The 13,434-nt window shown below is 36.2% G+C and overlaps 1 protein-coding gene and 1 long non-coding RNA gene across 4 annotated transcripts in view; one reads left to right on the top strand and one right to left on the bottom strand.

Moving 5' to 3' along the window:
* IQCE (IQ motif containing E) overlaps positions 1–13,434 on the top strand; it is a 109,185-nt gene that overhangs the window by 3,247 nt on the left and 92,504 nt on the right. For 2 of the 3 annotated variants that reach the window (XM_052000088.1, XM_052000087.1), the window contains exon 1: positions 12,171–12,377. The exons of the other annotated variant lie outside the window; for it this stretch is intronic. In XM_052000088.1, coding sequence (XP_051856048.1) covers positions 12,342–12,377 — 36 coding nt within the window. In that variant the 5' untranslated portion in view covers positions 12,171–12,341. Of the gene's footprint in view, positions 1–12,170; positions 12,378–13,434 lie in introns of those variants that run through there. 3 annotated transcript variants of the gene reach the window in all.
* On the bottom strand, positions 3,325–12,118 carry LOC127563785 (uncharacterized). Its single transcript, XR_007954149.1, has 2 exons — positions 11,862–12,118; positions 3,325–3,492 (listed from the first exon to the last, which is right to left on the bottom strand). It is a non-coding gene; the product is annotated as an uncharacterized LOC127563785 (long non-coding RNA).

The raw sequence follows: 13,434 nt of genomic DNA on the forward strand, positions 1-13,434 counted from the left end.
CTGATTGAACAGGCTTTCCTTCATATAATAAGGAAATGCAGTAACTTGTACCAAAAATATCACTTTGAAATATTTGAGACTTGTTCCAGTTGTGTCCAGTTCATGACCCATAAACCATAGCATGTTGGGCTTTTCTATCCTCCACTGTCTCCTTAACTGCAATCTCATATTAATTGCTTCCATAGTTATCTATCCACTTTGTCCTCTACCAAAGAGATATGACCAAGAATTTCTAATTTTCTTAACTATCTGCTTGTTTATGGATCCTTGGATTTTAATGTGACAATGATTTATAGTTATCATAGTAATTTTACTATAATCTTGAAAGGAATATGAATGACATTTTAAATGTAGGAATTTACGAGATTAGGGCAATCCTACAACACAAGTCAACATCTTTTCTGAAATTTGTAATAGGTATGGTGCTAGTAAAGGGAACTGTGGAATTTTTTATCCCAAGTACCTAATTCAGATTTTTGAGTTATTTGTGATCTGGGTGACCGTTAGCAAATTGTTCAACTTTTCTGGGGCTCTGAGTTTTCTCATATAAAATTTTGAGTTAAACTTTCTTTCCAACTCTAAATCTTTATTTCTCTGCTATATACTAAATAGAATGAGGGTTTTTGAAAGCAAAGACTTATTTTTTAGTTTTCATTTCCAATACCCAGTGGAATGCCTTGCTTTTAATAGTATATGACTTGAATGTTTGTTGAATTGTTGAATAGAAGTGCTTAATAAATCCCAAGAAAAATCTGAAATTTTTACAAAATAAGGAAATGACCACTGGGTGGTGCTATTATTCAATTGTCAAAGGGACCCTCATTTGTACTAAAAGATAAAGGTCTTGAGTTTAATTAACCCAATTCAACTGATTGGGTTTAATGTGATCTCTCAATAGTTTTGACACTGTTGATCACACTTTTCTGATGTTCTCCATCCTCTTTGTGTTTGTGATCTTGTCCATTCCTGGTTTTCCTATGTAGCTGATCACTTCTACTTGACTTTCTATACTGTATAATAATGTTAGCTGACTATTACATCTTGCTTATAGTTTACAAAACACACATCTTATCCTGAGGAAGTTTGGCTTTCTTACAGGGGCCTAGGGTACTTTGTGTTCTGTCCCTAGGTATGCGGTTTGGACTGTTTAGTCCTGGAGGACTCTAATGAGAGGGGGTTAGGTTTCCTTTTCTCACATTCTTCCACTTATTAAATCCCCTATCCTGGCACCCCAGAATTGATTTACTTGTATCTCAGGGTATACTTGTATCTAGGTTTTGCCAAAAGTTGTAAAACTACTCAATTTATAAGACCTGAGTATGGAATAGGTAATTTATTCCTATATATGCAAGAAATGCTAAGCAGATATATGTATATATCACAAACACAAGTTAGAACAAAATTCAGTAACTTAACTTTTATATACTGGTACAGTTAGCAGGGAGGGTAATACTCAAATATCATCAGAATATAAATCAGTCTGCAGGACTACTAATAGGTTTACATTTCTTCTTGGCACTGTCCAAACAAACTATTTTCAGTGTGTTTGCTGGTAAAACAGCCAGGTTTGGGCCAGTACTTTTGTCAGTGGCCATGCCCTCTAAAGACTAAAGTGTACTTGCTATTAGTCATCTCTAATTCCATGAGAACACAGGACCTTCAGGACCAGAGAGATAGCTCTTAAAAAAGAAAAAAAAATTGACAAAACTGAAGTGAAACATGATTATTCAGTGTTCTCCAAACAAGAGCCCTCCCATTTTTGCCAAAGCTCCATAAGTCATATCTCAATCCTGGATACATCCAACTTGAGTATGCGGATTAAGTCACCAATTTAATGAAAGGAAATAAAAAGGACAACTTAAGTAGTCTCAGCAAGGTAGTGAACTTTCACTGAGATATGCTTGTGGTCTCACCATAACTGGGTTTCCTTTCTCACTGGGATCTGACATTGCAAAGCTGGAGAAGGGAGAGGTGAGTGGGCAGGCTGTTCTCTTTTATAATATCCATTGAGTCATGTTCAGCAATTCTGGCTGCACGGTACAGCTGGAAACAGTCTCAGTCCTACTCCCTAGTCATTGCCCTTCCTCCATTTTCCATATAATCATACAGTTCTAGAAATAACAATTGAACATGTTCCATGGGGGGAAGGGATAAAGGGAGGCACACATACTTATCTTCTATGAACTTTTTAATAGCCTTGTAAGATGACAACTACAGATATCTTCATTTAACAGATGAAGAATCTTTTGTCTTTAGTCACATTATTAGTAATAACTATCAGAAACAGAATTTGTTATATAGTGAAAATAGTGCTGAATCTGTTAGTCAGGACTAGGACCTGGATTATAATCCTGCACTCGACACATACCAACTATATTGTTTTTGGCAAGTCACTTCACCTCTCTGAGCCTCTCTTTCTCACCTGTAAAATGAGTATAACAATAGTACCTATCTCTTAGGGTTGTAAGGATCAAATGAAATAAGAGGATTTTTAAAGAACTTTGAAAAAAATGCTACACAAATATTAGCTATTAAATAGAGGTTAAATTTCTATTTTCAGGAACATGCCTTAAACCAAAATCAATCTGATTCTCATTAGCCACCATTAAATAGGTGCTAGGCCAACTTCCATTTGGTCCTTGTGGGGTTATGATTCAGATTGAATGTAAATAGCAACCATTTCTGCTTTGTCTGAAAACAGAGGGTCTTCTCTCGATTTTTTGGGGGGGATTAGGTGAAATAGTTGATTCCTTGCCTCAACTGCTACCTAGCCTTAATCACTGAATGGGTGTGACCTCAGTCAAACTGAGACTTAATGAAGACTTAAACTCAAAAAGGCCAAGGTTTCCCTTTTCATCCAAGACTACCTCTATTGGTCCTGATGTAGATCTTGCCACTGGACCCAGAAGGCTCTGGAGCAGAAAGTGAGGCAGGTGACCTTGCACAGCCCTCCCTCACTTAAATCCAATTTACTTGCACATCATGGCATTACCTCCCTGATGTCATGGTCCTCTTCCAGAATGAAGGACAAACAACATCCTGACACCAAATATAGCAATCTATTTGCCACTCCATACTACTTCTCAACTTGGCACTGTTTGTTTTGAAATTAATTTTATTGCTATATTTTTTATATTATCTACATTTCTTAGTGTATCTGCTCTTCCTTCTCCTCCTATCTCTTAAAAGAAAAAAAAATTCCACAAAACTAAGGTGGATGAGTATTCAGTGTTTTCTACCGATAGCCCTCCACCTCTGCAAATAAGAGTGGAAGGTGCCTTCTCATATCTCTTTACAATTATACATGGTCATAAGGTTGAAGTATTCAGTTTCAATGGTTTATTGCTGCTGTTCTTTCCAATTTATATTACTATAATCATTGTATATATTATTTTCTTGGTTGCACATTTTTCAGTTTGCATCCATTCTTATGTCTTCCCATACTTCTCCATATTTATCATGTGGCAGCACATTTTGGCAAGGCCTAAAGAACTGGAAACAAAAAAATGCCTGTTGATGGAGGTATGGTTAAGCAAATTATGAAACATGAGTATGATGAATTTCTATTTCTTTTGCCCGTCTTTCTTACTAACTTCTCAACTTGGCTTCTCTTTTATTGAACTGCTAGCATTTTCAAAGCAGGGAAAATAGATATCCCTGATTTACTCCCATATTTATCAGAAAAGTTTTTAATAGTTTCCCCTTAAATGAAATGCTTTAGTAAACAAAAAATGCTTGGCTTTATAGATACTTGTAATATTAAAATATTCTATTCTTATTGGTAGTTTTTAAGCATGTTATATTTTGTCAAAGGCTTATTCTGAATCTTAATATAATCATGTGGTTTTGGCTATTTTTGTTTTTTAATATGATTGTATTATTTTCCCAATGTTGAATTATCCTTGGATAACTAGTATAAATTTAACCTGATGAGAGTGAATGATTTTTTGACAAGTTATTGATAGTCTTATTAGGATTTTAGGTAAAATTTTTGAATATTCATTAATGATATTGGTTTCTTAGAAAATAAGCCTTTCCCAACCAGCGAGGAAGGAAGGAACGAATCCCCAGTCTTAAGTCTCTTTCTTTGGATGATCTCAGTAAGATAGGACTTGCCCAGACAGGATTCATGAGCAGCACTGTTGACATCATTGACGTTATCTCATTTTCACTTCCTTAATGAGGATCTGCTTTCCCAGTGTCCTAATTCAGCTTCCCAAAGAATCATCTGCAGTTTCCCTCCTGTTCATCTCTCTTCCCCATTTTAGATGCTCAGAGGCAATAGTTTCTGCCCTTCCTTCCCTTCACCATAGGAAGTCTCATCTTTCAATCATGTCTGCTCCTAAAAGTCCATAGCAGACCTAATCTCTTAAGAGTTGAAAGAAACATAATGGGATTTATATCCAGACTAGCAGACATCACCACTGTGCATATCTTCTCTTTACCTGAAAAGACATTATGACAGGAAAGAATGCCCTTTTAGACAAGAATTGCTAGGAAAATAAGGAAGCAATCTAACAGAAATTAGATTTAGACCAACATCTTATACAAGATACCACAATAAACTCAAAATGGATATCTGAATATTAAATGTCACATCATTTAATAAAAATGATCAAGTAACTTTCAAATAATAATAATAAAAAGAGCTAGAAAGTGAATTCTTACTCAAATAAGAAACAGAGTCAACAAAAATAAAGTGTAATATCAATTACATAAAATTGAAAACTTTTGTATGAACAAAATAAATGCAACTTGGATAAAATACAAAGGAAGTGACTGGGAAAAATCTTTGTTACCAACTAACTTTTGATAAAGGGCTCATATAAAAGATTTATGAGCAACTAACAAAAATATATGAGGTATTTCCCAATATTGTCAAAGTATATGAACCAATAGTTTTCAAGAAAATTTCAAATTATTAACAATTATATAAAAGAATGTTCCAAATCAGTAGATTTGTGTATAATAGATGACTGTATATTATGAATAACTGTGTAATAGAATAACTTAAGAAAGCTGGCCAACAAGGGCCCAAGCAATACCTAGAACACCAATTCATTTACTTGTTCTGTTAAGTTACTTGGAGAATTTATATTATCTCCTTGCCTTGTTTCAACCTAACATATGATTAAATGTTAAAGCCCGTAGGCTGAGGAGATGAGATGCTTTGTGAAGTTTACCAATTGGCTTTAAAGCTCTGAAATTCAGTTCAGCTGGATGAGGACAGAGCCACAAGTTCTATCTCCTACTAGACCAACATGTGTATGTGAATGCATGGTGCCTATATTTCTTTTTGTCTTTTTTGTGTTTATTCTTTCCAGGTCTTAGGTGATTAACTATCTGGAAATAAAAGTTCAATGGGTTCTGACCTTGGAAGTTTTAAAAAGTTTTAAAACTATCCAAAGTCTCAACAACAACCAGAGTTGATAGCAGAAACCATTGGAAATGGGGACAGTAGTTGAGTGCAGAGAAAGAACCAATTCTAAAAAGTAACATGCTTGATCCAGCTCAAGTTGATTGACCAAGACATTGAGAAACCAATTCTTAAAGGAGCTAACCCAGTTAAGTAAGGGAGTGTGATTCAATCATCAAAAAAAATTAACATTGAGAAGCAAACTTGGTGGAGACTCCAAGAAGAGAAAATTCCCAGTGCCTTACATATGTTCTGTACCTGTTCCTCACTTAGTGTTTTTTTTAAAAAACTGTGGACTAAATTACCTTTATCAGATAGACTATTAATGCTTTTTAATAAATTTTTTATTTTTAAAAATTAATGTTCCACTTTTTTCAATTGCATTTTTTCAATGGAAAACCAAAATTTAACATTAATTTTTTAAAAATGTTGAGTTCCATTTCTTGCCCCCCTCTACTTAATCATTGAGAAGGCAAGCATTTTGATTTAGGTTATAGGCGATATATGTGAAGTTATACAAACAGTTCTACATTAATCATATTGTGAAAGAAAACACAAAAACAGTATTTGCCCATAATTTCCAGAGACCTTATTTGTATGTTCAAGGAGAGAAGGCACCCTTAAGTTTGTGAAGATTGTCTTGTAATTATCATTCTTGCAATATGTTCTTGGTATAAATTCCTTTTATAATAACTAATTGATATCAGCTAGTTGTTCTAAATTGAAGGAAGCATACTAGGAGGGGACTCAAAAAAAAAAAAAAAAGCATCAAAGATGAACCCAAAAACTTGGAGGGAAACAGTAGACACTGCCTTCTGAGAATCCAATCTATTCGTTCTATTTGGAGTTGGAAGAACATGGCAATAACTGAAATGCAAAACAAAATAATTTCATCTTCTTGGAGTTCAGAAGACCTCAAAAAGGTTGGAGTTCTACACTGGCATGGTAAAGGTATCTCAAAAGAATTTGCAGGCTTAGGTCCATCTCCAAGACAAAGGGCAAAGTTTATTATAATTGTAATGCCAATTAAAGCAGGCTACGTTCCAAAAGAAGCTAGCAAAGAATCAGGAGCCAAAGATAAAGATAACTATGAAGATAAAGTTATCTTCATAGGGAAAAACTGAGACTAGGTGCATCATGTCACTGATATGCTAATTTTAAGCTGAGAAGTAGAGCTGAGGAGTAGTCTGGTTCTGACTTTGTGGACAGGTGCAATACCCATAATTTCCTGGGCAGAACCCTGGGAGGACCTTCTGAACTTTTTTTTTTTTTAAGTTTTTTTATTTTCAAAATATATGCACAGTTTTCAATATTCACTCTTGTAAAAACCTTTCAACATTCACTCTTGTAAAACCTTGTGTTCCAAACTTTTTTTCTCCTCCCTTCCTTTTACCTGATCCCTTAGTTGATAAGTAATCCAATATATGTTAAATATATTCAATTCTTCTATACATATTTCCACAATTATCATGATGTACAAGAAAAATCAGATTAAAGAGGGAAAAATGAGGAAGAAAACAAAATGCAGCAAACAACAACAAAAAGAGTTTAAATACTATCTTGTGATCCATACTAAGTCGCCACCAGTCCTCTCTCTGGGTGCAAATGGTTCTCTCCATCACAAGATCACTGGAATTGGATTGAATCACCTCAATGTTGAAAAGAGCCATGTCCATAAGAATTGATCATTGTATAATCTTCTTGTTGTTGTGTACAATGTTATCTTGGTTCTATTCACTTCACTTAGCATCAGTTCAGGAAAGCCTCTCCAGGTCTTCTGAAATCAGCAGGATGCCATTTCTTATAGAACAATAATATTCCATAGCATTCATGTACTATAACTTATTCAGCCATCTCCCAACTGATGGGTATCCACTCACTTTCCAGTTCTTTGCCACTACAAAAAAGGCTGCCATAAATATTTTTGCACATGTCAGTCCTTTTCCCTTTTTCATGATCTCTTTGGGCATAGTTCCATATTTCCTGGAGGTGTGTTTTTAGGCCTGAAAAATCACTAGATCATGTGGTAGACATCCAATTTTGTTCTGTGCCTGCATCAACTTTAAGTACCTCTTTATCGTTGCTCATTAGTATCAGAAACTGTTATCACTCACCAACATGATGATATCTGACAGTCAGCAGTATTTGTAGCCTGGTCATATAGAATAAACTGGGACAGAATAATATGGGAAGAAATATATCATTTCCAACTACATCACTGCCAAGGCTAAGTGGCCTTAGGGTTATTGCTACATCTTCCCTAGAAGTTTAACATGTCAATTTCATACCAAGCAAATTGGCAAAATTGACAAAAGGATGAGAAGTCAAAATTTGGAGAAGTTATGGAAAGATGGGAGTAATTAATGCTTTGTTGTCGATGAAAATTGATACAATCAATGTGGGAAGAAAAAGTATATGAATAAAGTGACTAAAACATTCACAGAAAGATACTCTGACCCAGAGAGTCAATTGCTAAGCATATGTTCTAGAGAGGTCAGTAATAAAAAGAAAGATCTCATTTGCACTAAAATATTTCTAGCAGCTTTTTTCTTTATATTCATAAAGAATTGACACAAAGTCGATGCCTATCAATTGTAGAAGAACTAAGCATCTTATGTTAAAGAAATATAATGGAATATTATTGTGCTGTAAAACATGATTAATATGATTAAAGAAACATGGGAAAATATATGAACTGATGAAAAAATGAAATTAGCAAAAGCAAGAATTACTACTTTCCAAATATCTATGGCAGTATATATAAAAAAAAACAAAGCAATTGAAAATGAAGGTTGTGAAGTTACAAAGACCAAGCTTGGTGCCCCTAAAGAGATATATGGTTGTCTTTTTTTTTTTTTTTTCCTTTCTTTTTGCTGAGCTAGAAGATGACATCAGAGTCCTGAATTTCTAAAGACTCTCTGGGTGTAACCTCAGTTGCTATCATGCCCCACTTATCTTTTGATTGATACTTTGGAGCTGGGCCCTGCCTCTCATTCCTCTGGGTTATCCTACATTTAGAGGCCCAGTGAAAGCCTTGGTTACATTTTGGACATGGGGTTTGGGTTTTCTCTCACCCTGTCTTCTCATTGTATCTCTGTTTCTACATTGGGTTCTTAGATGTGCAACTTTTCCACACTAAAAATACAGGAGAAGCTGACTATGTTTCTGCCTCTCTCCCTCCCCCTTGTTCCATTCATGAAGGGTTAATTGAGGGGGGAGGGTCATGAGATGTGGAATCACCTAATTCCTCCTGCTGTGAAGTATCATACTCAGAATTGTACTTAACTCCATTGTTATCTGATTCTTGCTCTCTCTCCTGGTGTTTTTTTCTTTTTCCTTATTTTAATACTTATAAAATTTCCTAATGCCAGTTGTACTAAATTATATGTATTAAGTATGTCTTTGGAAATTGAGTTAGGCCCATTTTTATTATAGAATTGACAAAGATCCTCTCCTACCAATTTCCATTCGTTTAGATCTAATTCCTTTTCCAAAGAGAAACAAGGACATATGTGCTTTACAGTTTGTAAAAGTTCAGTGATCTGCTGTAAAATTTTAATTAAACCTTGGCTTTCCATAACTTTAACAATGCTCTCCAAACATTTTCCTTGAACAGAAACAGGCTGTTTTCTAAACATCTGTCCCATCTTAGCTGAAATTCTACTTTAACTCTTTTAACAAAATTTCTTTGTTGCACTCACCCTAATTTCTGGGTTGAAGAGTCTTTTCCACTGGATCAGGATCAGAGGCTTTTCCACTGGAATCAGGATTTTGTCATCCCTGTTCGTGCGCCAAAATGTGATCTTCTTCTTTTAAAATAAGTAGAATAGTTCTCTCTGGGAGAAAGAGCAGGTTTCTCGGGGGAGGTTTTCTGGAGGCAGCCTTAATACCAGTTCAGATCAATAATTACCCCAAATACAGCCAGCTGGTAAAAATACAAATGTTTATTTCTCCTTCCAAGTCTTGTCTCTTTCCTTGGGCCACTTACAGGCCTATCGCTCTGCTTGGTTCCAAGAGCTCCCTCCAAATGTCTCCAAATCCAAAGGTTTGTCCTTCAGGTTCTGCCTCTGATTTATTCAGCCTCCAGCCAGCTCCACTCTTCATATAATTCCGGTGAAATCTGAGAGCCTCTGTCTGTTTCTTTTATACGAGAGAGAGGAATTGTGGAATACGAGAGAGAGGGATTATGGGTTTTCTCCCATAGTGCTCTCTGGCCCCAAGAGCTTCAAGGGATGTGTGAATTCACAAAGTTACAAAGTTTACTTTGTGACTGTCCCATACTTGTGAACTCCAATGAGTAAAGGTGTAAACACAAGTATTGTATCAATTAGTTCTACTTAGTACCTTGTTTCAGGTTCTGGCCCAAAACATCTTCTTGTAAGATCAGATCAATAATCTATCAACTCTAATAAGTTAGCAGTTTGTAAAGATTCCAACATATATACATTTCATAATATTCTCTGCCTTCTCACCTTTCTTATAATAAAAACAGTAAATAAAGCTAACTGGTCAAGAAAGCAGTATTTATCTATCCATCTATCTACTTAAATCTCCATACATTTTCTACAATGAACATGTATAATTCCTGCTCTATCTACTAACAGAAAGGAGTATTTTATAACCTGGCCTCTGGAATCAGTGTTCTTCGCATTTAGCTAAGTTAAGCAACCTATTTAGGTTGTTTTCATTTATTTAACTGTTGTCATTGTGTATACAGTATTCTAGTTGTGCTTACTTCATTATTCACATCCATCGATATCTATGGGTTTCCAATTTATAGCTAGTTTTCTGACTAGTGTTCTGTTCATGCAAAAGTTTTTTATATAATAAAAGTGTTTGGGTTTTTTTGTGTGTGAGATTTGGTTAGGAAATCTCAACCTAACCATAGATCTAATTAGTTATTTAATTATTGTGATGTTTCCTTCATCTTGTGGTCTTTCATCCATTTGGAGTTTTATTTTCTGCCAAACTACTTTCCAGTTTTCCCAGCATTTCTTTTGTAATAAATTATTTCTCCAATAGTTTGTGTGGGATTGACTGAATATCATGCTGTTTTCATTTGTCTCTATACTTTGTTTAGCCTATCTCCACATTTAGTTTAGCTAGTCAATTCCACGGATTTACTTCTGTATAAATTCATTTTAGTATTTTCATTGTTATAATTAATCATGTTTTTTCCAATGTCAACATTATTTTGTCCAATTCCATAAAGTAGTCCTTCAGTAATAAGACTCAAATCTGTAAATTAAATTAGGATGTTTTGTGCATTTTTATTATATTATTTCAGTGTAGCCATGAACAATGAATATCTCTGTGTGCTTGTTGGTTTACTTCAGGTGTTTGAGCATTTTGTAATTATTTTGTATAGATTTTAAAAAATGTTTCTCCTACCTTTTACTGTTAATATACATATTTTGATATATATTGATATACAAAAAGGGCTACTGGTTTTATTTTTTAATTCTGCTTCTTTACTGAAATTATTGTTTTGACCGTGTTGAGTCTCTTAGACAGCTTAAGTAAATCAAGAAATTATTAACATTGATTAAGTACTTCTTAGGTGCTAGTGACTATGCTATTCTAAATATGCCGCCATATTATTAACAAAGGTAATATTGTTTCTTCTCTTTTAGTATATATGCTTATTATTAATATAAAATACTTAAATCTTAAATCCTTAAAATGCAAATACTATTATATTGAACATATCCTAAATACTCAAAATACATGTAAACATTTTAGTATATAATTTATATTACATCTTACACTACTTTTGTTGTTGTTCATTAGTTTTTGATTATGACCCCATTTGTGGTTTTCTTGGCAAAGATACCGGAGTAATTTGCCATTTTTTTCTATAGATAAGGAAATGGAGGCAAACAGCCAATTACTTGGCTGGGGTCACAAACCTAGTGTCTGAAGCCAAATTTGAACTCAGGTCTTCCTGACTCCAGCCCCAGCACTCTACTGACTGTGATACCTAGCTGCTCATACATGCTACACACAATAAAAATATAATAGCTCACATAATACATTATGTGTGCTATACAGAATATATCTGCCCCAACTGCCATGAAGAGTTACAGTAGGAGTTGTAGAGGGCTTGGATCTTGGGGTCAGACATCTAAGATGCCAGGTTCGTTCACGCATCCAGGGCCATGACCAGTAAGTGTTGACTTTTGTACTGGGTCTGGCCGACTCTGAAGAGATTTGAGGCTGAAGACTTGGGCAGCTCAGTCTCACTTGAATCCAATTTAAGAGCAAGTGAAGACATCATCTCGCGATAGGACCGGTCCTCTTGGGAAAGGAAGAACCAACAATATGAACATATCCATACTAGAAATACACACATTATAAACTTTGTACATTCATCAATCTGCCTACCATATAAGCATACCTAACATACTTAATCGTGTCCCACAGTCCTTTCCCTCCTCTCTCTCACCTTTCTCTCCTTTTCCCCATTTTCCAGAACCCTAGTCAATGGACAGAACTAAGAGCCTCTCTGAAGGCATTTCTTCCAGGACATTTCCTCTTCCAGTTCAAGGATGCAAACTGTGAGCGCGCTCTCAGTCAATCTAACGGCAAGCTGTTTCGCCTACATCAATTTCCTTTTTCCCAGGGAGCCCTGCGGCTCTCCTCCGGAAAGTCGCTCTTTGCTTCCGGAGCTTTTGGAGGCGGGCTTGTTGGAGCTGCGTTGGGTTGCGCCTTGCTGTTGTCATGGAGACAGCCCTCCGGAAGTGCTGGGGCCGGCCCGGGTCGTGCGCTGTTGCCTGCAGCCTACGCGGCGGGCGGCTGCGGCGGCTGCGGCGGGGGTGGGGGGCATGGCGGGCATGTGGCGCTGGGGCCCACCGATTCCGTGAACCTCTTATAGCGGGGAACCCGCCATTCCCGGCTCCCGAGAGCCCCCCACCCGGCCGCCGCTATGTTACAGGAAATCAGTGAGCAGGGCTCGGAAGCGGTAAGGGAAGGAAGCGGGCCCACTCTGAGGGGGCCTCTCCCAACATGCTCAACTGCCACCCTCTGCTCCGTGTTGCGATGCATGGTGGGCCCATGAGGAGAATGGGTGCAAAGTGGGGCATTCCGAGGACCTAGGTTTAAATTCTGCCTCTGATGCTTACTCCCTTGCTTCACTTATTTGACCTCCCAAGGCCGCCGTTTCCTCCTCTGTACGATGAAGAGGGGAGTTGAATAACCCCTGAGGGTTCTTCCAGATTTTATAATTAGAAGAAGCGGAATGTCCCAAAAGTTTTACTGTAGTTGTAAATGATTAACGTTAAGCTATGAAAGCTTGAAAAGGCACAGAATCTTTTTGGGACATGTTTTTATTTACATAAGAGTTTTTATCTTTGGTCTTGGCAAAGGAAGTGGCTCTTTCATCTATTCTTCCTTTGAAGTTATTTAAAAAAAAAAAAAGAAAGAAAAAGAATTTAGAGCTGGACAGGACCTTGGGGATCTATTGGCCTATCCAAATCTTTTATTTTTCAGAAGAGGACATTGGGGAGGGTGGCAGGGTGAGAAATGATTTTTCCCAAGGAAATAAATGGCAAAACTGAAACTTTCTGATTCAAACTGAGAACCTGGTAATCTTTCACCTCCTGTCCATATTCTAATCCAGTCCCTTCATTTTGTAAAAGCTGGTACCCAAAGTCAAGCAACCAAAAAAGTGTTAGAACCTAACATTTTAACTAGAGTTTTCACTATACCATAAGACCTCCTATTGCTTATTTTATTTAATACTGCATTATATTCTCTTTTTTATAAGTTTGTTTTGGATCTAGCCTATTCTCCTTGAGGTTAGAAATTGTATTTTAGGACTGTATTGTCAACACACGTCCCTCTCTTTTACTAAGCGTTCCATGACATTTAACTCATGTGTTTACTAAATACTTATTAGATTCTAAACTTTAGATCACTAGAGGATGATCTAGCATTTAGAAAAGACATATCTCTGTCTTCTTACTTGTACAACTTATGCACAGCATAAGTATTTTTTGTTCGGGCATTTTCAGATCTGT

The sequence above is a fragment of the Antechinus flavipes genome, chromosome 1 (genome assembly GCF_016432865.1).
Source record: "Antechinus flavipes isolate AdamAnt ecotype Samford, QLD, Australia chromosome 1, AdamAnt_v2, whole genome shotgun sequence".
NCBI lineage: Eukaryota > Metazoa > Chordata > Mammalia > Dasyuromorphia > Dasyuridae > Antechinus > Antechinus flavipes.